General features: G+C 34.8%; 1 protein-coding gene across 5 annotated transcripts in view; it reads right to left on the bottom strand.

Moving 5' to 3' along the window:
• Positions 1–24922, bottom strand: part of DIAPH2 (diaphanous related formin 2) — a 255821-nt gene that overhangs the window by 108226 nt on the left and 122673 nt on the right. For 3 of the 5 annotated variants that reach the window (XR_015702702.1, XM_087749098.1, XM_087749097.1), the window contains exons 24-25: positions 20695–20869; positions 18316–18397 (exon numbers count right to left, since the gene is read on the bottom strand). Coding sequence is in view for 4 of the 5 variants with exons in the window: in XM_087749098.1 (XP_087605224.1) it covers positions 18316–18397; positions 20695–20869 (257 nt within the window). In the remaining variant the exon portion in view is untranslated. Of the gene's footprint in view, positions 1–18315; positions 18398–20306; positions 20323–20694; positions 20870–24922 lie in introns of those variants that run through there. The other 2 variants (XM_087749099.1, XM_087749096.1) reach the window with 2 other exon arrangements.

Here is a 24922-nt window from a genome sequence, read left to right on the forward strand (position 1 = left end):
GTGAAAGCAGCATTCCATTGGGAGAGTTTTTCATGTAATGTTTGATTCTCAAAAGTTCATGCTGACATAAAAAAATTCGTTTAAGAAAGAGGCAGCTGGCATTATACTAGAGATGGATTAACTCCTAATAGAGAGCAAAAACACAAGGACAAAAGAAAATAAAGGCCCACTGGGACTAGAGATGGAAGATGTTCTCATTTATAAATACACTCAATCTAAAGGGAAAGAATCAATGTATTTAGCATATTATATAAATTAGCACTATAATGAGGAGGTAAAAAATAATCAGCCTGGGATTTTCTAGGGAGTCTGGAAAGCAAAGCCACCTAAACTTATTTATTTAAATATCTGATCCACTTATTTTTCAGTTCACTTCAGTTTTACTGAATGCATCAAGGTTTCTTATTCTACTATACACACTTATCCTAATATTCATTACAGACAGAAACTGTTCTCAAAAGACAGCACAGTGTCATTAAAAAAACAGAAACATGGCTTCATTATAAATCTCCATATGATTTCCTTTAAATTTGTCCACACCAGTCTTTCTAGGTGCATTTCTAACTGTTTGATTTACAGTTAGACTTTATATGACACACTGGTTTTAGATAAAAATTACAGTCAATCATAATTTATAATTTACAGTAGGAAAACTTGTAGTCCATTTACTATTTCCAATGTAAATAACTTTTTTTTCTTAAAATGCATTTTTGAAAAATACACAGTGTTTTGGCTGTTAGCTTTAAGTTGCAGATTGATAAATCTGCGTTGAGAAGTGCAAAATGTCCATGAACTGTATCATTACACAATTACAAAGCTCTGAGCCTTCATAATCCTAAATACTGCAAGACTGAAAATATATATGTCAACGGGTATTCTTTCATGCTTTACTAAATTTACAATTTGAAACAATTTATTATTCTGTTAGCTATTCCAAACTCCAGTACTCATTTACTGTTCTGAAAATTGACAATTTCCATCAGAATGTTCTGTGTCTCAGATAATACAGTTTAATTAAAACTGGCTTATTAAAATTTCCATGACAAATTATATGTTTGAATGTTTCTCTCCTGTCCTGAGCTGAACTATGGAATTAATGTCAGCAGTTCTTGAAGCAGGAGGGAATGCAGCCACATATCATAATGCCACCTTATTATTCTGGAGATACACGTACACGCTACAAAACTCTTTAAAGCGACAGATATATCTGGAACAACTAACGTGCTGATAGCTGATGCCTTGATAAAATTACAGCTTTGTTATTAATCCAACATACTATATAAATTTTAACAGTATAAAACCAGTCTATTATCTTTACTGTGCATTCTTCTATTTTGAAGAAACAGAAGTTAGTTTTGCTTCCATTAACTAATTGTCAGTTAGCTCAATCCATAACATAATACTGCAGACACTGTGGGAAAATTAATAAATGTGCTGAAAACCTGCCTATTCAAAAAGCGTGAAAGTAAAATTGCCGGAGCCCGAAATGGCATAGTTGGGGGAGAACTAATTAGGCAGAAAGAATTATGTAAATAATCACACAACAGCTGATTTTTCTTTGTATGCCTTTATGATGTATTAGATAAAGCATACAAGAGTGGGATTAAAAAACATTTGTGACACCACTCATCATAAATGTTGCATTTTATTAATATTAACGTGTGGATCACCAGACCTGCTTGCAAATTAACCTTACTTATAGGTGGCACTTGACATCCTCAGCAGTAAGAAATTAGTAACAAAAGGAAATCAGGTGTACAGGACAGCAGGCAAGAAATCAGAAAACAATTAGAAGACTCTGCTTCCGCAGAAGGGTCTGCATTTATACCTAAAGGTACTTTAATGAAAATTCACAACCTAATTCATATTTGGCCCTCTCTGTTTCTGAGTTTGAATCAAGCGCTGAGTAACAGCCAAGCTGTGCTTAAATGGGTGACTGAGCACTGGAACAGGTTGGCCAGAGAGGTTATGGAGTTTTGGAGATACCCACAGCCATCTGGACACGGTTCTGTAAGCCTGCTCTAGATGGCCCTACTTGAGCGGGGGGGTTGGACAAGATGACCTCCAGAGGTCCCTTCCAACCTCAACCATCCTGCGACTCTGGGAAATCTAAATGAACAAGGCTTTGGTTACTCTGTCTGTATATAATTTCGACTTCAATACCTAACATCTCAAATAATTTCTTTGCCCTTAAGCAGGATATATAATGCGACTTCATTCCATTAAAAAATCCCAAATTTACAAAGAAGTTTTACACACTGTACTTTACCCAAATATGCTTTTCCCACTCCAAGCATGCCAAAATTAAATCAGATTATGAGAACTGCTGAAGAGAAAAATGAAACACTAAGAACAAACCAGTTGTCAGAATCCTCACTATGAACTATAAACATCCAATTTTAAAATTACCTTGCTGAATAGTTAATTATTTCAACAAATCAAATGGTCTTTACTATTTAAACCTGTTTTTCAAAAAAATGGATTATTCTCATCATCATCAAAATTTCAGAAGCTACTAACAATTCAGCTAAAGTAAGTATAAGGACCAAATAATTGAGTTTGTTTATCTGCACTGGGTTTGATTTAGCTGCCTATCCACACTTCTGCCAACTCATTGACTGACTTTACAAAAAAGAACCAAGCCCATGCTTCAAACTCATCTGTGAAAATAACGTAATCCCTTGACACCATCACCTGAAATTAAAACCGTAAGCAGACTGCTTGCTAATCTATTGCCATACACTGTTCACAGAGAAAACCACTTTTTTTTTTCATGGGTACACTTATCAACAACTAATATTAAAGAAATACACTTCAACAAGAACACAAATATTTTTGTAATGATTTCCAAACAACTAGCACTAAGTGTGAAAATTTACTAAAAATATTTCAACCATCCAAACTGCATTCTGTCATTTCAAAACTGTTGCACACCATTTCAGAGCAGGATTCTGGATCAAGGAACTGCCAAACTAGGCAAAAAATATGTTTTATATGACTAGAAGAAAAAGTTTGATTCAACAGCGTCATCATCTTTAATGAAGGATGCACCAGTGCTCTTACCAAGCTCATACATAATAGAGCATTCTTTAATTGGTGAAACACAAACAGAACTTATTAGCTGAAGACAGAAATTCAGCTTTAATAACAGTAAGTCATTTACACTGATAGCTTTATTTTCACCTGCTATGAGTATGTAAACAGATGTTAACAATTTTATCATTCACACTACATACATAATGTATCTCTGTGACTACACAGAAGGCAAGTCTTCTGGAGCATACACAGATAATTATGAATCACAATTATATACCTAATCTTTTCTTCCTGTTGAAAGCCTTTGTTTAAAAAAAAAAAAAATTGCAGAAATCTTTATTGCAATACACTTCATCTACCCAAATTAGAACCCAAAGAAACCAAGACCCATAGAAGAAGCCCTATTTTATCTCTTGACACAAAACCATGTACTTCTGAAGAGCTTAAAGATACACTAATAAAATACCCATAAAAAGCTCAGTGTGAGAATTTCTTTCTCATTACAAAGCAAATTACCTCATCATTCAGCATTCTGACAGAATAGCCCAGAAAAAAAGCCTACGAAAGAACAGTTGCTTCTCAGTTATCATACAAAGAGGTCTATTCCTCTCCCTGGCCTTCCTTCCATCAGTGCCTGAAGAAGTCATTCACTATCAGAATTATGTAATACAACTGCATTCGCTGTGTACAGACACTATTTCAGTGTTTGTGTTCAGGAAAATGAAGCACAGAAAGATCATAACCATCTGATAACAATGCTAGCTGTGACCTGCTCCTTCTCCATAAACGGCAGAATCATGCTTAAATTCATGCTAATTAAGATGAGGTTTTCTGACTTGTCCCTAAATGGCCATAAAACTTTCATCTTGATAAACACCAGAAAAATCTGTCAATGTTTACTAACCCCTAGCTCTAAGTAATCATATCAATTCCTAATTTTCATGCATTCAAACTTCTCAATAATGAAAAGACTATTTCCATTGATTCTACATACAGCACTTTACTATGCACAAGAGAAAGCTTCTGTCAACACAATTACAATACTGCCTTTTTTATTTATACTTCTCTTAATCAGGATGCAAAGATCAGTGCTCATTTCTCTGAAAGTCCCATAGGACTCTCTAGGCAAAACCTGATAAACAAGGGCCTATTTTATAAAATATTCAGTCCAAGGAACAAAGCTCCACAGGCTGTTTCTTAGAATGGTTTATATTGGAAAAGTCTGCCCAAAGACTTACGATGCCGATTTAGGAATTTCCTGTGGTAGCGTGAAGAAGAAAATTTTAAAAGTAAATAAGAGCACTTGGCTCCTCAAACAGAACACATAAAAGGCAGCATTTATACAGCCACAAGCTAGAAAGAAGGGAAGATCTTGTCTATCTTAAATAAAAATATTTTTTTTAAATTGGAAAACCTCCAGAATTAGAGCTAGGTATTAACCTAAACTAAAAACACTAATAGTTTTTTTTCTTCAGAGAAAAAGGCAGTTGATGACCTCAGAAGTTAAGGGTTTTTTTTCTATAATTGTAACGGGGAAATAATCCCCAAAGTCCATACTCCCATTTTTAACAGGAGACAGAAAGATCAAAACGATTTCTAAAAGCTCTAGAACTCAAAGTAAAACAAACCTTTAATCCTGACAAAAACAAAGCCTTATTTCCACTGATGAAGTCACCAGAATTTTGAAACTGCTTTTGCAAAAACATGCTGAGAGGAACTGAATTTACTGACACCGCCTGACAGGTGAAAAACATCCTTTTAAGAGAATGGCAAAATGCCATTCATGAATGAAAGAGGTGGACTATTTAGCTTCATTTGGTCTGAAATGGAAGTTGTGAGAGCTGTTAAAAATAAGGAAAAAGAAGATTATGTCAGATGAAGCATGAAACAGATAAATACAGGTAAAGCTATAACTTCACACTCGGTGTATATTGGTTAGGTATTTCATGATCTTCCCTCGCAGTTCTTAAGCCTTTTTAGACCTACACCACGTACTGCAATGCGACGATGGCATGAAGAGGGCATCACCGATGGGAGTGCTAGGACAATGGATACTAGAAGATGACAGGACAGAGGAAAGGCAAAAAGAGTCTGATAAAATTACAGAAGAATGTAAAGAACTCTCCAGTTCATTATTCCAGCTTGATAATGCTTTACAGGTTATTTTCCTATACTTGTACAAAATTAATAAGTCTTTGCTCAGGTCCTGCACAATCATGGATCACATTTTTGCCTAGAATCCCACACTAAGAAGTCTGAAAAGTAGTCGCTCCCTATATACTTTATGCAGGTGCTTTTCCAGCACCTTTTACAACAGAAATCATCTAGTCCTTAACTCAATTCTCATTTGTGATATTTTGGTTTAAAAATAATTTGAAACAGTATGAAGAATGGCTTTTGTAGCTTTTTCAAACTCAAATCTCTCTCATATTTTGTGGTGGCAAACAATTAATTATGATCACTATTCATGCATTAATTAGAAAGTAACACAGAAGACATGATAGTCAAGAATATATGAAACAGAAAACGTTGCAAGAGTAATGGATTTCTAGCATACCTTCCCTGGAGAACAATTAGATAAAAATCTGTTTAGGTGAATAAAAACAAGAAAGAAAACAACTAAAATGCAGCTAGTACAAACAAAATGATTCTGCAAAATTTGTTTTGCATATTATTTTCAAATTAATTAAATCTGACTGTTTCAAATAACACAAAGCATTGACAAACAATGTTCTAACAACAATAAAGGAAATTAGTTGTTGATACCTATTTTAGCAAAGCCATGGTAAGGTAGCCACTCCTAGAAATATTCTATTAGCTTTGGAACACACAATGAGATGCCTTAAACAATAATTACAGCTTTCCGTGCCCTAAATCTTTCTGCAACCACATTCACTTTCTCTTTGATCATGCAGTTTTTCCTCACTTCATCTGGATTTAATTAAGAGAGCTATGTTTGAGCTGTCAGTTGTACCCTGTTTTAACAAGCTTCAATCAGTAGATCTGATGGTTACTGCATCTAGATAAAGTTTTTCAGTAACGTGTGGGGAAGGAAGAGAGACGTGACTCCTTATATTTCTAGGCTTCCTTTAATGCAGCAATGTTAGAAGTCCTCATTTTCCTGTTTTTAGAAATCTGAGAAAGTTCAGATCATATAATGTTGCAAGAGCCTAGATGTTCAAAATCGAGGAGGAAAAGGAATGATTTTATGCCACCTAATAAAAAAAAAGCATAGAATAACTTTATTAAAAGTAAGATTTGTTTAGTGCAAACAACTGTTGTAATGAGGTGTTCACAAATTCAAGCACAGGAGAAAATGAAAGACTATACTCTAAAAATGAGTCTATTTTGCACCTGAACAGTATTTTGAATACCAGTTGCATACTTAAACCCACACATGATATATGATTTGAGTAAAACGGTGCATGTCCTTTCCCTCCTCTTTTCTCTTCAGATATTAATACCAAAATATGTAACCATAACTTATTGGGCAATTATTTGCTAGGAACTCACCACCTTAGGCACACGAATAGCCTTGCCCCAAATGACTGGGATTAAAACAAAGAAAAGTCTGGAAAGTGAAGTAATCCCTCCAATTTCTATCTCAGCCAACAAACACGTAAGGATATTTCTTAAACAAATGTTCTAGTCAGACAGAAAAGCAAAGAGCATAATCACAGGACGATCAGGATCTGAAAGTTTCTTATACTCAGACATACCACTTCGAGAAAGGATGAGTACACTTTCTCCAAAAAGTTTTTCTCTAATTACTTTGTCTTTTGGGTGAGTGGAGAAGGGTAGAGGACAAAAAGCAGTTCCATCAACGCCAACATTTTTGATAAAGCATTGTCTCACGACAGTTTGATTTTGATATCTAATGCTGCGGCTCCAGGGATTATTGAGTGCACTCTCCCTTTAATTTCTGATTTTAAAATAAGCATACAGCAATTAGAGAGTGGATCTCTAATGAATTATCATTCTAGCAGTGCACAATTCTTTACAAAAATATCTTTGAGTGATCTGGACAACTTGGTTTAATATAAATTTAAGGATGAAAGCACAGTTTCCCTCAGGCAATTATTCACAATCAAGAAGCCTTTAGATTTCCATGTATTTAAGTAGATTTTTGTTCATAGAATTTTATTCCTTAGAATCTCCTAAACAAGCAGGCTTTTCCTCCTATATAATTTTTCATGTGTCTCCGTAGATTACTGTCAAAAAATTCTTCTCTCACTAGTTAGCCAATATAGACTCTAAAAATGCATTTCAGCAACCTTTTTATACTTTTCTCCTTTCTCGTATAAAATCCTCTCTCAATCTTATTCGGTACTAGCTTTGAAGCACAATTCTAGATGCAGTCTTCAAGGTGCAGAATAGAATGGAGCTCCCTCATGTGGTAAATCTACATAATCTCAGGGATTAAACAAAAAAAAAATCCAGCACAAATCTATAGTCAAATGTCTGGATTTAAACAGATATCCTACACAAGTTTGTACTATATAATTTAGAGAATATATGTTCTTCAGTAAATGAAAATCAGAAAAATAAGCTATTTGAAGTTCTTAATTGCCACACAGCTACCTGTTGCATATCATTGCGCCTCCCCATTTGTAACATTTGTTCCATTTCTTCCTTTATTCATACTATAATGGAACCTACAGATTGTCTGCACGCTCCTGTTCACAGGATTTATAGTATAGCCCAATACGAAAGAAATCAATATAATCTTATGTCCCCTCATATCAGGGCTGTCCTTCTCAAAAGGAAATGAAGATCTGAAGGTAGAAATATACTGTCAGAAAAAAAATTTATAATCTGCTTTGTACAACACTAGTTTCATTTATAATGTTCCATAGTACTTGTATTTTTAAATATTAACTTTATGAAAACTCTACCTTAGTCCAGAGCAGCTAAAATCCAAAGGATCATTTTCCAAAGGGATTTGTCATTTCTTTTACCGATATCAAATAGTTGTAAGAGAAATGAACGTTATGCATTAAAACATGACATGTTATTAGGTGATTTTCAAGTTCAATCTAAGTAATGATTATACCTATGTAATCCTACAGTTATCACCTGGAACACCATGGGCATTTTTAGTTTGCTTTAAGAAAGATGAATCAAATAGGAAAAAAAATTCTGGCAGAAAGATATTTTGTGGATGATTCAATTCTTCCTGCCTACATCTGAATGAAGGGCAAAACAAGAAGGAAAGAGAAGAGCCCTTTAAAGAGCAACACTAAAGTTAACAACAAATGAGTGACACCTGACTCTGAAAATCCAGATGAACTGGGTAAATTCACCATCTGGGAAGAGAAGTTCTTCAAATAAGCTTCTAATGGACATAACCGGGGCATTTAAACACAAAGTTTTAATTTAATTTACAGATTGAACACTTTTAATAAAAATCATATGATTTTTCGCGAAGAAAGATGAGTCACTATCACTTTTCTTTCATATTTTTTGGATCTATATGCTTCTCCTTTTGCTCTCCTCCCCTCCAGGCCCAGCCACATAACCTTCTGTGATACCCCCCCCCCACCCCCAGCCTGACAGCCCTACTTTCAGCTCCATGTAAAACACTCTGCAAACTCACCTAACTTCTTCGGTATATAGTATCTACATAAACGTGCAAAAAACCTGAAGTCAACACACTTAAAATTCTATCTCAACGCAACAAAAGAAAGAACAGACTCTTATTAAAATGAAAAATAATGAATTTTCCTCTGTGAGGTACTGTGACCATATGATCTATACTGCATTTCCAACTGCGTTTGCTTCTTGGGTTTTTCCCTTATAAAAAAGAGAAGGTACTATACAGTTTCTCCTACCAACAAACTATATCCTCATGAATGCATGTGTCCGCTACTTTCTCAAATACAGCATCACACACTTCTCCACAGTTATTCTCACACTATTATGTCCCGATTCCTGATTACTCTCCCAAGGCCCTTTGGTATTTCTCTCCCTTGTGTTTGCATTATTTACCGATTCGTTATCCGAGAATCTAACCGATACACTGTTTGCCTTCTGTTACAGACTCTTCCTGCAACGATTACAGAGAAGTGGGCTTCGCACCACTCCCTGAAGAACCTGACCGATACCTTACTCTACAAAATATATTGCTACTTATCATCCCCCTTTGTTTATGCCTTTAAGGCAGTCTGTAGTCTGTGAGGCTAATGTTGTCTCAAAGCAAATCAACAATTTTCGCATAACTGGTCAAGCACTGAAACAATGATTTACTAATATCTCTCTGTTGGCTTACATCATGTTTTGCTCATAGAAGAATGGAATATCTCATGATCAATTACGCAGGACTGTGTAGAATTCCTTTTTCATCAAGGAACATAAAGATATTAAAATACAGGAATATAAAAAAAATGAATGAAGCCAGGTACCTAGCAAAAGCACAGCGAAGTATCATTAAAAACTTGCATTAGAACAAAAATAAACATCTGGAATCTTGCCAGATTAGACCTGACCAATTTAAAGCTTTCTAAATTCTATTTCACTGAGCAAGACCCAGACTGTATCAAATTAAACAATTAACATTAAATATCTCACCATGAAATATCTCAACAGTATCTCTGTTATTTGATGGTATGTAATAAAAACAGACTAACAATTCTTTTGATGCATAGTGCACCACAGAGGAAAATACAGAATCTCAGCATACCTTAAGGAAAATTTCATACTTTGTGTGATTAAACCTGCCCCCCCACCCCCCAAACCACCCACATTTATTCCAGAAAGCTTCAGTATGCCTCATTAAAGCTGAAAGAGGTAGCAAAGCTTTAGATTTGCAATCAATAGTGTGTTCGTTCTGGTTCAAGGTAAAACTGCTACTTCACATACCCTACAAGAAGCCCTTGTAAATCCACACTGGCTGTTTTAAATTTACAGATTTAATGTAGAAGATGGACTGACAGTTTCTTCCACCACTATTTCTCACGTATCTCTTAGTAGCACATTTACTCAGAAGAAATAAAGCAGAGGGCATAAATATAAAGGATAAAATTATGCTCAAACCTCCTTCATTCTTCAACCCTCTTCCGTCAAAGAAACAGTTCAAGGAAAATATACTTAATGTTAGACTGTCTCTCAGGAGGAAGACTGGACTTGACCAAGCAGGAAGATATCAGAGATTTTTTTCTACAAGGTTAAACTCATCTTTAATTGGAAAGTCTCTCTAATTCTACATGGGTTGCAGCTTAGTAACCGTGCATGCTCAAAGCAAATTAGTAAGTGAACGAAAATAAAGTTTCATTTAAAATGGCTAGTACGAAAACCTGCATAGCAATTCTGAAATTGTAAAATATAATACTTCCTAGAACTCCCATAAGGATTGTAACAGTATCATGGCAAATTGATTGATTTTTCCAGTAGTTTAGGAAGACGTTTATTTGGGAAAACAATTAGCAACACCACCATTTACTGCATTAAGTAATAAACCAAACCCAACTGGTTTTCAGTCATGACCAGAAAAGGAGACTCATTGTATTAGGATAGTAAAATGACTTGCCTTGTTTCAGCAATATATCTTTATAAGTTAACTTTGTACAAAGATTCACAGCTTTCATCTGCTGCATATTACAGCAAATACAATGGGAAAATGTGTTGCAGGTCTAGAATATTTACACACAGCAGAAACACTATATTTAACCTTATATTAATTCAATGATGCCTATTGACCTTCATGACAAATATCTAGTCATACAAAATGTGACACCACTCGTGCAAATATTTCAAAGCTATTTTAGTGGGGGATTAATTTTTTTCAGGGTGAAAAATTAGGTAAGTGAAAGGATTAGTAAATGCCACAAGGCCATACCGACATTTCTCAGTGGAAATGGAATTGAATAGCAACAGTTGTATCATGACTGTCACTGAACAACAGAATCTCCTAGGGGAAAAAAAAAATTACAGCTTCTGGGATTGTTTCTGTGTGAGTGCTGCTGTACTGCTCAGGACTGAGATCTTCAGAATGTGCTTCTGCTATTGTGCCTTCTAATTACAATAGGTCCTGGCCAGATTTCTGACCTGCTGATTATCTAATTTTTAAACTGGTACCTATAAAAAGGCTAGTCTGCACAAGCAGATCATTTTATATGCTGGGAAGACAAGCTCTCCAAAGACTAAGTACACAACTTAAGTACATTTGAGCTCAACACCACCAAATAGCAGTCTTTTTTTTTTTCCTCCATAGCGTAATAATGTCAACTGAATATACATAACTAAACCTAGCACAAATTGCTTGTAATCTGATTTTGAACTTGGCAGGGTCAGTTCTTCAATAGGATTCAAAATGCTGAGATGCTATGAGCTTGAACAATTAGCAATGCAAAAATGGAAACAGAAAACACTGTTTATTCACTGATGCCCTGAATTTTCTAATAAAGCTGCTAGTTTGGAAAAGAAAAGCAGATTATACATATGTATTAATTCTTCCTATCTTCTATCACAGTTGCTTTGAGCAGTGGGATTTTCTGCCTATGCTGATGAAATACGTCAGACCTTCAGATGTACTTCTAAGAATTACAAACACGATCAGTTTAATCAAGTGTGTCTTGGTTGCTTTAGCATACCCATTTAAATATGATGAGAGTGTTCAGAGATAAAAGGTTTTTAAATGCAAGCTCTCATAAAATGATATACTGTTGGTTTCCTTTTCAAAAGTGCATTTTAGCGATTCTTTTCTTGCATTTGGGGAAACACAAAATAATGCACATTTGGGGCATGCGCATTTGGTGGCTGTCAGTCAAGCAGCCAAGCAACTCACTGAAATCTCAAATCTGATAGTCAAGTCACAAATTTAGCTTTCTTAGAGGTACATGAACTTAGAACAGAGCATCCTGGCTGCAAAATGTAATGTGCACCAACCTCATGTTTTTTTTTTTTTCTTTGCTCATCATGTCAATCAACTATGCAAATTTGAGTAAAAAGCCTATAGAATATGTAGTAGAAGGGGGAAGTTCTCAAGAGCATTTTAATGTCTCATTAACAATGAATTCAAATTGACCTAAGTCTGTAGTGAGGGGGAAAAATGGTATTCCTAGTACTTAAATGTACATTCTGCTGCAAAAAGTTCCTTGCAACATGAACGATTTACGCACTTGGGAATGCACTGGGATAGCAGAAATCCAGAGAACTTGAACATCACATAGGATAAAAAGTTCCTTACAGTCAAAAGCAGGCCTACACATTCATCTGTACAGTTGCAATTCTAAAGACATACAAGCAAAAAAAAAAAAAAAAACCAAAAAAAAAAATCCCACCTTAAGTATAAAATGAATTGTAAAGCAAAAGACATACAGCATAATAGGACTTAGAAATGCTTAAAGCATTTTCCATTTAAAAAGTACTGAGCATACACTAAGAACAGTTTACAAAGAAGCAAAACACATTTGTAACTTTCAGGGTATAGGCAGAAAGACAAAGTTTGCATCTTTTTGTCACGTTGAACCTTTCCTGCCACTAACGTGAGTATTTCTAAACCTTGTCATTCTGACACTGTGCCCCTTATCTCAAAATCTGGGTCCTCAGCCTTCATCCTTCCATCCACTGGCTACTTTCCATTCTCCTCTTACTATACCATCTTCAAATCTTTCTCTAGCTGATTGCATTCTCACTCCCCTTTCTGTTATTATACGCATCTGACTAGAACAGAGCAATGAAATGAAGGTGATTAGACAGGAAGCCCAACAGAATCGTAGCTTCAAAATTAATTCCATTCACATTCCTACTGCAGCAGTTGTCCTCGGCCTGTACGGGCTTGTAAGAACCGGAAGTTAAATAGGAAACCAGCATACAAAGAGCCAACATACAGGGTGATTTTACATTTCATCTGAGACAGTATTTTTGGCTGTACTCTTCTCAGACAGAAAGTGAAAGGGAACCAGAGAACTTTCAACTGAAGAAAATTATTTACTGATCACTATATTTATAATATACTGCACATACCTGCCTATTGAGAAGGCAACCATAATGCGTCTTTTTACCAGGAAGGTAAGACCTTAGAAAGCCTTTTCTGCTCTCTTTCCTTGGGCTTGAAACTTGTAAACCATGAGTAAGTAAAAAGATATTGAAACAACATAAGATACAGTTTAAACAAAAAACTCCATAAACCAAAGATTCAACAGCAAATAAATGGTTACTTTTCTATGCGGTACCTTCAGTAGGCAGTGCAAAGTCTTTTTATTCTTCTTCCACTTACTATTTTAATTTAGAAAAAAATAGGGTTTTTCTTGTATGTTGCTAACAGAAAGTTAAATTAATCACAAGTTTATTTTTGAAGAAATAATTTAGCTCATAGTTAAATGCAAACAACTACAAAAATTATATATTTTAAAATAATCAATAACAAATAGGAGAAGTCTCATTAAACGCTGTAGTAGCAGCACTACTACTAGATGCTCATTATAATTTCTTGATATTCAGCAAGATCCTAAAGTTTCAACAAGTTCATAATTGTTTCATGGGTGATAACAAAATAGATCATATGATGGCCTCAGCTGATCCTTTTAAGAATCATATAAATCAAAGTTCAAAACAGCTGAGTGAAGCTTAGAGTAGTCCATTTTTCCCCACTGGAAAAAAAAAAAAAAAAGTATTTTAAAGTTCCATTGTTTCTAGCCTTTCCTCATTTACAGACAATATGAATAATATGAATTTAGTGTTATTTGTTCTGTTTTCTCTATATTAGCAAGAAAGACTAACAACTGATGGTTGAAAACATTAAAAAAATTACTTGACTAAGCATTTAATCAAGTATTAACTTTTTCTGAGGTAAGACTTGGAGAGAACAGCTGACGTTTTGATCTCTTAAACTAGAATAAATCACTGCTGTTTCATTTCTTTCCACTGTATGCACTCATAAGTCTTCTTAAAAAAGACTTTATTCCCTGGTGCTAGCACATCTTAAGACGTGTTTTCTGCTGACAGTTCCTTGGAGTTTGTTTTTCACTGTACACAGAAGGCTTGACTTTAAACAAATGCCCAACACAGAGTAACAAAACACCCTGATTACATTCATATAATGTAACCATAACTTAAAAAAAATAAAAAAAAAACGCCAAAGAAAAACCCAAACCATGCTACATCTAGAAGCTAGGTCTTTCTGTTCCTTTGTTATTCACTACATAACTTAACACTTCATAACTTTCAAACTACAGTAAATGCTTTTTTACTGCCTTTTTTGGGCAATATAGGTTTTCTCACTTGGGGGGGTGGGCGGAGAAGAGAGAAAGAGAGGGAGGTAAGGAGGGGATAAGAACCAGGTTCTTTGAGAAGTCAAAAAAAAAAAAATCTCACTGATGTGCAAACTTCAGTAAGGTAGACCTTTTCTCCCTAGACATTATTTAGGGAAAGTATTTTATCTGGATAAAACACCCATTATTTTCCCAAAATACCTCTTTTAGTCAAGAACTGCACTTTCCAATGAAAGTGTTTTCAAATGTCATTTCTGTAGATAGCAAGAACAAAAACTTTATAAAATATTGTAAAAAAAGGCACACGTATAAAATTGTCTTAAGGATTAAAAATCATTGAATGGTTCTATTTTCCAGTTCCCAAAGTACTGAAAAATGCCTCTACATTTAAAACCACATTCAAATATACTCGGGCAAAAGATAGTTACTTCAAATATAGCAGCATATACCAGAGTTCCTAGAAATTTCCCCCCTTTGGGGTTATTTTTGAGAAGCCCCTAGTTGTGAGCAAATTCAGATATTACTGTACGTTCTCATGCAGAAATGAAGGCACCAGTACATTTCAAATTGTCTGAAAAAACAACAACAGGCTTTCCTAAAAATGACATCTCAAAACACTTTAAGTGAATTATTTTTCCACAACAAGCTAGGAGGAAATCCCAAGTGTTAACAGATGACAAGAGTGTTAATGCCATTAACATTCTTTCAGCACTCCGTGTCAGTGTGTAAATGATGTCCTGCTGCTCAGTCACCCTGACAGATGAAAAAAGCTTCATAGCCATTTCCAGATGCTGAGATTCTGATTCAGAATATATTTGTTTTTCCCCTAGTGGCATGCTATAAGAGATTCTGCAGTACAGTGGTTCGTACAAGAGAATTATCCGTTGATGTTTAGTGCACATTAAATATTATCCAACATTCTCGGTGCATAAAAGGCCCCCCACACTTAAAGCAGACTTCTCCCCAGATCATTTCACTACCACTGAAGTACATCAACTCAGGAAGTAATAAAACTCACATCTAGTTGTGAGTCAATAGGCATTATTAGATAGAACTATGAGCATAAATACATATCAATTGAGAATATATGCCTTTCAAGAAGGTAGCTTTTTATTTCATAAAAAGGATTCTGTTTTAATGAATGGTGTTCCTTTCTGAAACTTAAAATTAGTTCACAAATCACCATTGTTCTATTTAATGATATGATGAATACACACTGATTTGAAACTTTTTTATCTGCAGTAATTTTCGTTCTTTCATTCATGGTTCCCTTAATTTTGCAATTCTTTAAAAATAAGCTTTTAATTCTTCACATGTATGCAATTAGTTAGAAAAAACAAGTGACACTATTTATTGCTCTGGTAGGCAAAAGATTTTAACAAGATTAGGCATGTTAACATCTCTTACTAGGGTAAATGCTACAGCTGAAAAACAGAAGAGCTATACAAAATCTTCCTTTAAGGACATATTAGTACACCTAGGATACATTATATAAATAAATTAATGTAAGATTGTTTATAAGCTATATGATCATCCAAAAGCAACACAGCAAAAAGTCAGTCTCTCTGACTAGCAGGATAAGAAGAATGAACCTAAGGGGCAGCGATCAAACCGCGTGCCCTCCTGCCACCCCAGCTCTCCCACTCCTCCCTTCTCCTCAGCACAAGGCTCCTGCCTCTTCTCTGCAGGACTGAACCTTTGCCCCTGGGGGTGCGTGCGCATGGCGGGAGGGGGAAGAGGTGGTATTTATTATTTATGTATGTATAGTTCTAAGTCAAAATTAATTAATAAGTTAACTCTGTACAACTTTCTATTACTCCCTCTGAAAAAGCTTTTCATTCTGTTGTCTTTAATCTTTCTTAATAACATTTAAAGTTAAACCCCATTAATCTGAGTATCTTCCTCAATCCCCAACTAGAAACTCATGTTTTAAGATCACTAAAAAGAAAACAGCATATACACCTATGGCAAGTAAATCTAAAATTCAGAGTCTTCCATTTAAAAAAAAATCTTCAATTAGACACACAAACACTGAAATAAAACGAGGAGTGAAAGCCGGGTTTGTCATAGTTGTAATTACTTTTCTAAACTGTTGAATCAGACTCCCCAGTGCTGCATGAAGCTGGGCTAATTATAAAAGAAATACAATTCTACCCATGGACCAGATCATGAAGAAGTTGTCTCCAGAATCACGCGTAAGTTATTTAATATAGCATGAAATTCACAGAAAGAGTATTTGAATCCTTTTTTTTTTTTTTCCCCTCCCCATTACTATACTATATTCTACTTTCTGTTATAGCATAGCTGTAATCCCCAGTTTGAAATCAACTGTTTCTGGTGGCTGACCATACAGGTCAGCTTCGTGATGCCAAACACTTCAGAGAGTGCTGTGAGCATTCCTTAAAACTTAGGCAATTAAACATGTAAAGAAAATCCTAATATAAGGCAAACTAAAATCCCAGCATTATAGCAAGAAAGCAACTATAAAAATCACCTCAGAATCCCACCGAAGTATTTCCATACAGCTATCTCAAGAAGTCCACAGTGTTCACCACAAACAACACAGACACACACTACAAGGTGCAGAACTGTGGCCCAGCAAGGAGTGATCATGGAGGCAAGTTTGAACTGTTTACTAATAGAACGCAAAGTCCCACTACAATGATGGTGCTAAGAGAGCCAGGTTTTTGATGTAGAAAAAGAGATACGTGATATTATATTTTTTTACTCTTCACACCTATGAAGCTACAAAATTATTGAAATACTGTATTTAGTTGAAATCAGTATTTCAAATGGATATTAAAAAAATACCAGTAAAGACTGGGGAAAAAAGTCCTAAACTAAAGAACTGAATCTACTTTGTTATTGCAGATCAATTTAAGTAACTTGATCACAGTATAAAAATTCTGACATGGAGGAAAAAATACCTACAAACAAACAGGTCCCAAAAAACTTCAAAGATTTTTCAAGTGTCACGATTGCTAGAAACTGAAACCACAAGGAGTCAAACCAGATCATTATGTATAATTGAGACAAAAATCATTGGTACCATCTATTACAGCCATAGTAGAACTTACACTAGTTGAATTTGTAAAGTCAGGATTGCATACTGTCATAAAATATATGGTTTTAGTTAAAAAGAAGGTATGAAGTTGATAGTGGCATTATTTGCTGAGACTGTTCTATTATGCTTGAAATCAAATCAGATGCCCATACTATATCTTATTAATTGTTTATGAAAGATGGCAATCAACCTACAGATACATCATCTGAATTTCTTTTATTATATTAGTTGAACTTTATGATCATAAATGGAAAAAATAAAACACCCTTAAGCAGGAAGTCACAGTGACACAATTACAGGGACAATTCATGGGAGTATCTGCACAGCTCTAAAGAAAGTGATGTAAAACTGAACGTGCTTCTGTTATCAAACTATTTCGTTTAGTTGACTATAGTCTTACTTTAAAGGTAAACTATTCAGATAACATCAACTCATTTTCCTCAGTTCATAAATAATAAAAAATAACCGTATCAAGTCAAAATATGTATCAAGTTAGCAGACTGCAGTCAAAACTACATGAATTTAATTCTAACAGCTGTAATTCAAAGTTTGCTAATCCGTGGGATATATCTACCTGAACATATTACTTCTGCAACATATTGCAATTTTTTAAACAGGTTGTGGAATAGTAACATACTACTCTTCCTGTCTTTGTACTTAATTCCTAAAGTAGTTTTAAGTTATTTTGAAGCATTCAAGAGTTACATCAAGTAGTATGCACTGAGACGAATGATTGTATGCACTAAATAAACTGATGAAGTGAAATCACAAATTAGCTTGCTTAGAAACAGGTCAAGAAAAAAATCCTAGCTGAAAATGTAAGTAGAATTTCTATTCATCTTTTTCTCACTCACAGTAACAAAAACTTACTTGCTAAAAAAGTTAAAAACCCTAAAATTAAGTAATTTCTTTCATAGCAGTTGCTTCTATATTATGAATATTAATTCATTTTATTATTATGAATTAATATTATGAATGGTATTTTTATTGTAATTGATCTCCTACCTTAGTATGACAGCAAGCAATATTCCTTTCATATTCTCTGAAGAAAGTCACATCCACAATTACCGGTAAACAGCTTTGTTTACTAGCAGGAACAGGAAAGAGAAACTATGCCTTTAATTATGATAGAATTTCTGCATCCTAGAACTCTCTACTGAGAAGTGATTTATGTTCAGCCACATCTCAAATGTTCTGAAACACTCAAGCAGTTCGAGAGATGTTCAGCCTGAAATTCTTTAACTTTCTAATCTCGGTGTGTGCTACCAACAACAATTCTTCAACAAGCTGAAAGAAACAAAAGAAATATATACTGAAGACTAAGATGTCTCCCCCGCCCCTTAACATTTATTTTTCAATCTAAAAAAAGGGGGGAGTGTAGAAAATTTAAAAATATTCAATGATAAGCAGAAACAAATTTGATCACTTGACATAACTGGAGATGACTTTCTAAAAAAGAAAATCACCATTTATCAGGTCATCTATTAATTATGAAAACATAAATCCTTAGGCAGCACCAGTTCATTTCTTACAGTCTTATCTATTTTGTCAAGCCACCAAATTCACTAGTATGATAAAAGCTATCAGACATCTACAGTTCAGGGTGCCTATTTTAATTACCAGGAATTGGTAATCTATCTGTGACATCAATGTATGTGCACTGAAGCCAGGCTGCCCAGGAGACTTTCAACAATTAATTTTCAAAAATTTCATAGGATCCTTATATTTTTGCTAATACAAAAAAGCATTAGTACTTTTTTTAGGCTCTTTTGCATTGTCAGATAATCCTTCTTCTTTAAGAAATTCAGGTGATAAACCACAGAGCAGAAAAAGGTAAACACTACCTACCTGGCTTTTTTGTCACCAAATCACTTGAGTGATGCAAATTATTTTTGTAAGAACAGTAAATACATAGGTAGCAAAACAACCAATGGCAAAGCATTTACTCAACACAACTGAAAAATAATGTATATAACCTGTAAAACAGAGCTGTCAAGCTTAACAAGAAAACACAGTTGCAAAAGGTGCATTTCAATATGTTGGTTTCATTTATGAACAAAAGTGGGGCTTACTTGACAGTATTCAGCCTACACACATGATGACAAGGCAAAGGACAATTACAAGGCAATATCGTAAGATTTTCTTATGTGAATGTATCTCAGGGAAATAATAAGTTGGTTTGTTTTTTTTTTAATAGCAGAACTGATAAATGTGATTACTAGGCAAGTCTCCTATCCTTGCAAATAAGACAAGGTGGAAGAGAATATGTAAGTAACAAGAAACAATTTTCCACTTAGTCATGAGTTGTCTCCGTTAAGCTACTTTTCTGCAGTCTTGTCAGAAACTTAAAATAAATCCATATAGAGAAGATATTAAATATCTTCTTGTAAATTTCTGTCACTGAATCCATTCAGATGGTTAATCCTGCTAAAATTTACTTTCCAAATACACAGTAGTTAGGAGAACCTCTTCGTTACATCCACCTACTAAATGTGATGAGCAGCTACGAATGGCTCTAGACATCAATCCTCTTTTTTTTTTTTTTTTTCTCCTTTGAAAAACCCACAAAATCATGACTTCTGCCTGGTTGGAGTAAGAAAGAATAGATGTCACATGAACTATGTGAGCTTCTATAAACGCACAAAATGCCTTGGACTTGGCCATGTACCATATGCCAAATACTTCCACATATATAGAAATGTGCTTTGTGCAAAATAAAAACCTCCAAATTTCTTTTAAGAAAAAAAGGACTTCTGCTTAGTCTTTCTCACAGTTTTGTGAGCTTCTTGCATCTACAGTATACTTTACTTGTTACTTCACACTTTTGAGCAAAAGTAAAGCTGGATATATGAAAATTTTGGAGGGAAAACAGGCTTGACAGTCATCATTTGGTATCCTCCCACAGATTTTACTTACCAGTGCTTGAAGAACCTACAGTCCCTACTCCCTACAGAAATCAAAGGACAAATCACTCGAGTACAAAACATGGAAATACTTTTTCTCTAAAATGATCTGTTAAAAATAAATAAATAAAAACTATTAACAAAATTCATATTCTCCCCTTCAAAAAACAACATATCTGAAGCGAAAATAATTAATACTCTGCTGCTGATAGTTTTCTAGATTGAAATGATTCAACAATTATTACTAAATACCATTCTTTAAGGCAAAAAGACATACTACTATCTTTATGACCAGCCACTATACTTACTTCAAGAAAGCTATCTGGTTTTCTCCCTTGAAGGTCTGATTATAAATGCTTTAAGCTATACTCAGTTATGTTATCTTACATTCAGCCCATTCTGTTACGCTTTCCTCTGCGCAAGAATAAAAGCAAGGAAGAGGAGACTTCAAACTTATTTTCAAGTGTTGTAAATACTTAACCAGACGATCAGAATGTTCAGATCACCAACGAAGACATGCAAAAAGGATATGCTCATCTTTTCTACAAACTTATCATGTTCATCTTGTGTTTTAGGGAAATTCTCGATGTCATTTTCTAGGCGCTGGATCTGATGGTTCATTGAATCAAGGTTGCTCTTCAGAGTCTGGGCTGAAACTAAGAAAAAAACGACAATGAGTAAAAAGCTTCCAGATTCCAGAAAGGGTATCGGAAGGGGAAAAAACAATGTCAGTATAGTCTTGAGGAGAATGATTCCATTAAGTAGACTCACATTTTTGAGAATTACTGCTCATAAAAATCCTACTTTTCATAAAAATTAAGTGAAAATATCTAATGTAATATACCAAATCATCATATTTAACGTTGAAATGTCACCACTTAATTCTACCATTAGTTCAAATGATTCAATTTCTATTTAAATTTATTGGTAAAAATCCCAATATTTCATTCTTTTAAATCTCATTCGAAGATTAAAAAGTAACTAAGGTTCAAAGAGATTTTACCTTATTAATGCATGTACATGGTTAAATGAATGATCTTATTAACGCATGTACAGAAATGATTTAAGGAATAGACATGGAGAAAAGATCAAATATTTTTCTTTTATTGAAATTGAACTGATTTCTAGAAACCAACATCTGTGAAACTCTATGTTAACATCAAAGGTAGATTTGAATAATAAAAGCTACTGATAATTAAAAAGAAGTAAAGGACTCACAGTACAGCATCAAAAAAAAAAAAAAAAAAGAGGCTACTCTAAAGAAAGACTGCTTACTCTGTCATATGCTATTCTAATGTAAACCACTATTTCTAAACAACCACTAACTGATACATCCTGAGAGAAACCTCCATTGGAAACCATGACCTCACAATTTTGAAGGTGAAGCAATACCATACCACAAAGAAATTCCAGAACTAGATGAACAGTGACAGAATCTCTGCAGAGAAGCCCCTGGTCAAACTGTAATACTAAAACAAACTGAACCCATAATTGAGTTTTATGACATAATCCATAAAGTCCACTTAGCATTCTCAATTTAATCACAAACAGCAGTTTGACAAGCACTTCCTCTCAATTTAAAGATGCATTTTCGAATCAAATTCTACATTCTGTTCTTTGTCTTCTCTTGCACAGTTTACAAACACGACCTTTCAAGAACAAGCAGACAATCTCAACACCACCTTTCTCCAAAGAGCACTGCAACATTTGCACCATTTCATGTCCTTTCTCTAAATTGAGTACAGAATATTTCAAGTATACTCTGTTTCAGAGGCGATTTATACTTTACAAACTACTTAATCTTTAGTGACAGTGCATATAATCCTGGTCAGTTCTCAGAAAACAGTGCCACAAACAACTTTTGATATGTGGAACCAGAGGCAAGAACATCCAGCACTTTATCTGCTCTTCAGTAACTGGCCAAGTCAACGCTCTTTATTGACTGCAGGCAGCTGCTCTACAAAGCTAACGCTGTGGATTTGCGTCCCAGCTAACCCAAGGATTCTTTGTGTAGTCAAGATAAGCACATGACTTTTTTTTTCCCCCGCTTTTTATTATTTTTTGACAGTAAGCCATTTGTCCAAAAGTTGCATAGAGGTTTTTTCAAAAGAATGGTTTATTTTCCTATTTCCTTGTAATTTAAAAAGTTGTGCTGTGTCCATATGATATTAAACAGTAGGAGGAATTTGATTCAAGATGGCTTGAAAAACAGTATACAGGAAATAAAAATCCTGTAAATAAGAAACCTGTTCCCAGAACAAAATTAATTCTATATTCTTGGTAAGTAATGATTCATATCAGCCATAACACCACTGATTTAACTTTTCACAAGCATGTTCAAACACATAAGGCACCAATACAGCTGTCTTTATTACAGACATAATCTTGATTTTATTTTCAATTTTATCTATTTTATACTGGGTTCCAAAGGAACTATTAATCATGTAATCTTAAAATTATACAGGTTTTTAAGCTTAAATCAACTGGGGGCGGGGGGGGGGGGGGCGGATCTACACTGAACATAGCATCCTTGTAGCCATTAACTCAACATTCAAGAGTTAACCTTGAAATCAATCACTAAAGCAGTCTGAATAATAAACATTGTCAAAGCTTTTAGGTTATGGCTGCATTAGTTTAATCATTTGATATTATTGTCAGAAAAGGAGCACTCATTTTTGCTTGAACTGAAGAACTTGAATTACTCTAATATTTTTTATAAGCTGTTACATAGTTGGATAGGGAGACAAACTGCACTGAAGTAAAATGCTAGAACTCAAAAATAAATTAGGAGGATGCAAATGATAATTTTTTTGGTAAAAAGAATAGCAGCTGTAAGTAAATAGGCAACATAACAGATAAAGTTTAACTGTTTTCAGCAATTTGAAAATATTTAAAAGCATGACTGCTTGGCAAGAGTAGTAGTTTATTTTTGTCTGAAATCTAAAAATGCAAAGAAATTTAGCAAGTAATGACAAATAAGAATTCTTAGCCTCTGTGATTAAAATGGAAGAAAAGCATTCTCAGCAACTCTATTTTATAAAACTAACTTCAGAAAACAGTTTATATTAGGTGCATACTGACTTTGCAAGTAGGAAGGAACTCTAGCTAAGCAAGAAGGCTGCATTCAGAAGCTGTGCTTCCCATAACTAACTTCTATATTCACACTGAATTATCAAAAAGCACTGTAGAATATTCATTTTTATTCACTTTTTTTTGCCTAGCCCAGGCAAATGTACAAGTTTCTGTTCAAGCAATTTATGAAGCTGTTGTTCTGCAAGTCAAGCTTAAAAAGACTACATAGCAGGAAACATATATATAGACTACAATAAAATATCTCCATTTCCTCCCACCAACCGTTTTATTAGAGATTTACTACTTAAGTAACGTGAAGAGGAGGCAACATGAATACCTTTTACTCTTTCAGGGAAAATCACGTGAATTTCTTAAAAGTCTTGCAAGGTTTTAATTTATGAAAGCATAAACTTTCCTTGAGACAAAATGTCATTTCTTTGAAACCACTCCATAAATGCACAAAGATGACTGTGTCTATCACTATACTCCTCAAAGCTGGTGATCGCAAGACAAAGGCTTGTTCACCTGCAATTTCCCCATCATTCCACATGAAAATTAAGCATCCTAGTACAACTAGTCTAAAAATCTACATGAAATGTAGCATTTGGTCTCCAGTGGCACACAAGCACTGTTCAAGAACCATTACTGGGAAAGCCTCTCTGTAGCAGTAATTACATTACTATTCCATTTAATGTTGCAGCAAGAGAGAGCAACCAACTAAATCCAGTACACAGATATCTGATTTCAAGATAGGAACAATGAGATGAATACTAAAAAACAGGACAAAGGGGAAAAAAAAAAAAAAAACAAACCACCATCAACAACCAGAAGAAACCCTCCATAACCCACACAGACTCTACAACGAGCGGTCCCAAAAAAAGGAAGCAGTCTGCAAGAAGCCTGGACATTTCCCTGTATTAGCAGCAAAGATAAAATATATGCCACATTTCAAAAGTAAAATAAATCAACAGCAATAAACAATCCACCTCACCTCCCTCACAGCTTTACAGGATAATTAAGACCCCCATCTATAGTGGAAAGGTCAGCATTTAAGAAACGGGAAAGCTTGAGAAGTCAAAAGAAAGTCAAATTTGCTGACACAGGAAAGAGTGGAGGCAGATGGCATAAACACATTTAGAAAAGGATTATTTAGATTCATATACAACAGATCCATAAACAGATATCCAAAGGAATACGCGGGGATGTAACGCATAACGCGTCTCTGAGAACATGTGCGGATGGTGGGGGGCACAGACTGCCAGCACTGCCACGGTCTCCCTAAATACCAGATCTCGCTGCCAGCACTGGACAGAGCATCAGGCTACGTGGACCGCTGCTCCGGCCCAAGAGGGCACTTAGTATGTTCTTATACCTCGAGTCCAAAACACACATAAACCCCAAAACCTATACACAGACCCATCTGCAGGGCCAAAGAGAGGAAAAAAGGCAGCAAGATTTCTCAATCTGTGCCAAGCTGTATCACCCTGGCCCCTTATTTAGCAATAAGAAAAGAGTGGCTTGCAGAGAGCTGCTGCAACTCTAAGGTGGAAAGAAATACAGCATCTTTAACATATATACCTCAAACCACTGTAATAAATGGATTTATGAGATGGAGGAAAAATTCAATGCCAGAAATT

Source organism: Nipponia nippon, unplaced genomic scaffold (assembly GCF_047370975.1).
Source record: "Nipponia nippon isolate SJK-2023a ecotype South Korea unplaced genomic scaffold, ASM4737097v1 scaffold_12, whole genome shotgun sequence".
NCBI classification, from domain to species: Eukaryota; Metazoa; Chordata; class Aves; order Pelecaniformes; family Threskiornithidae; genus Nipponia; species Nipponia nippon.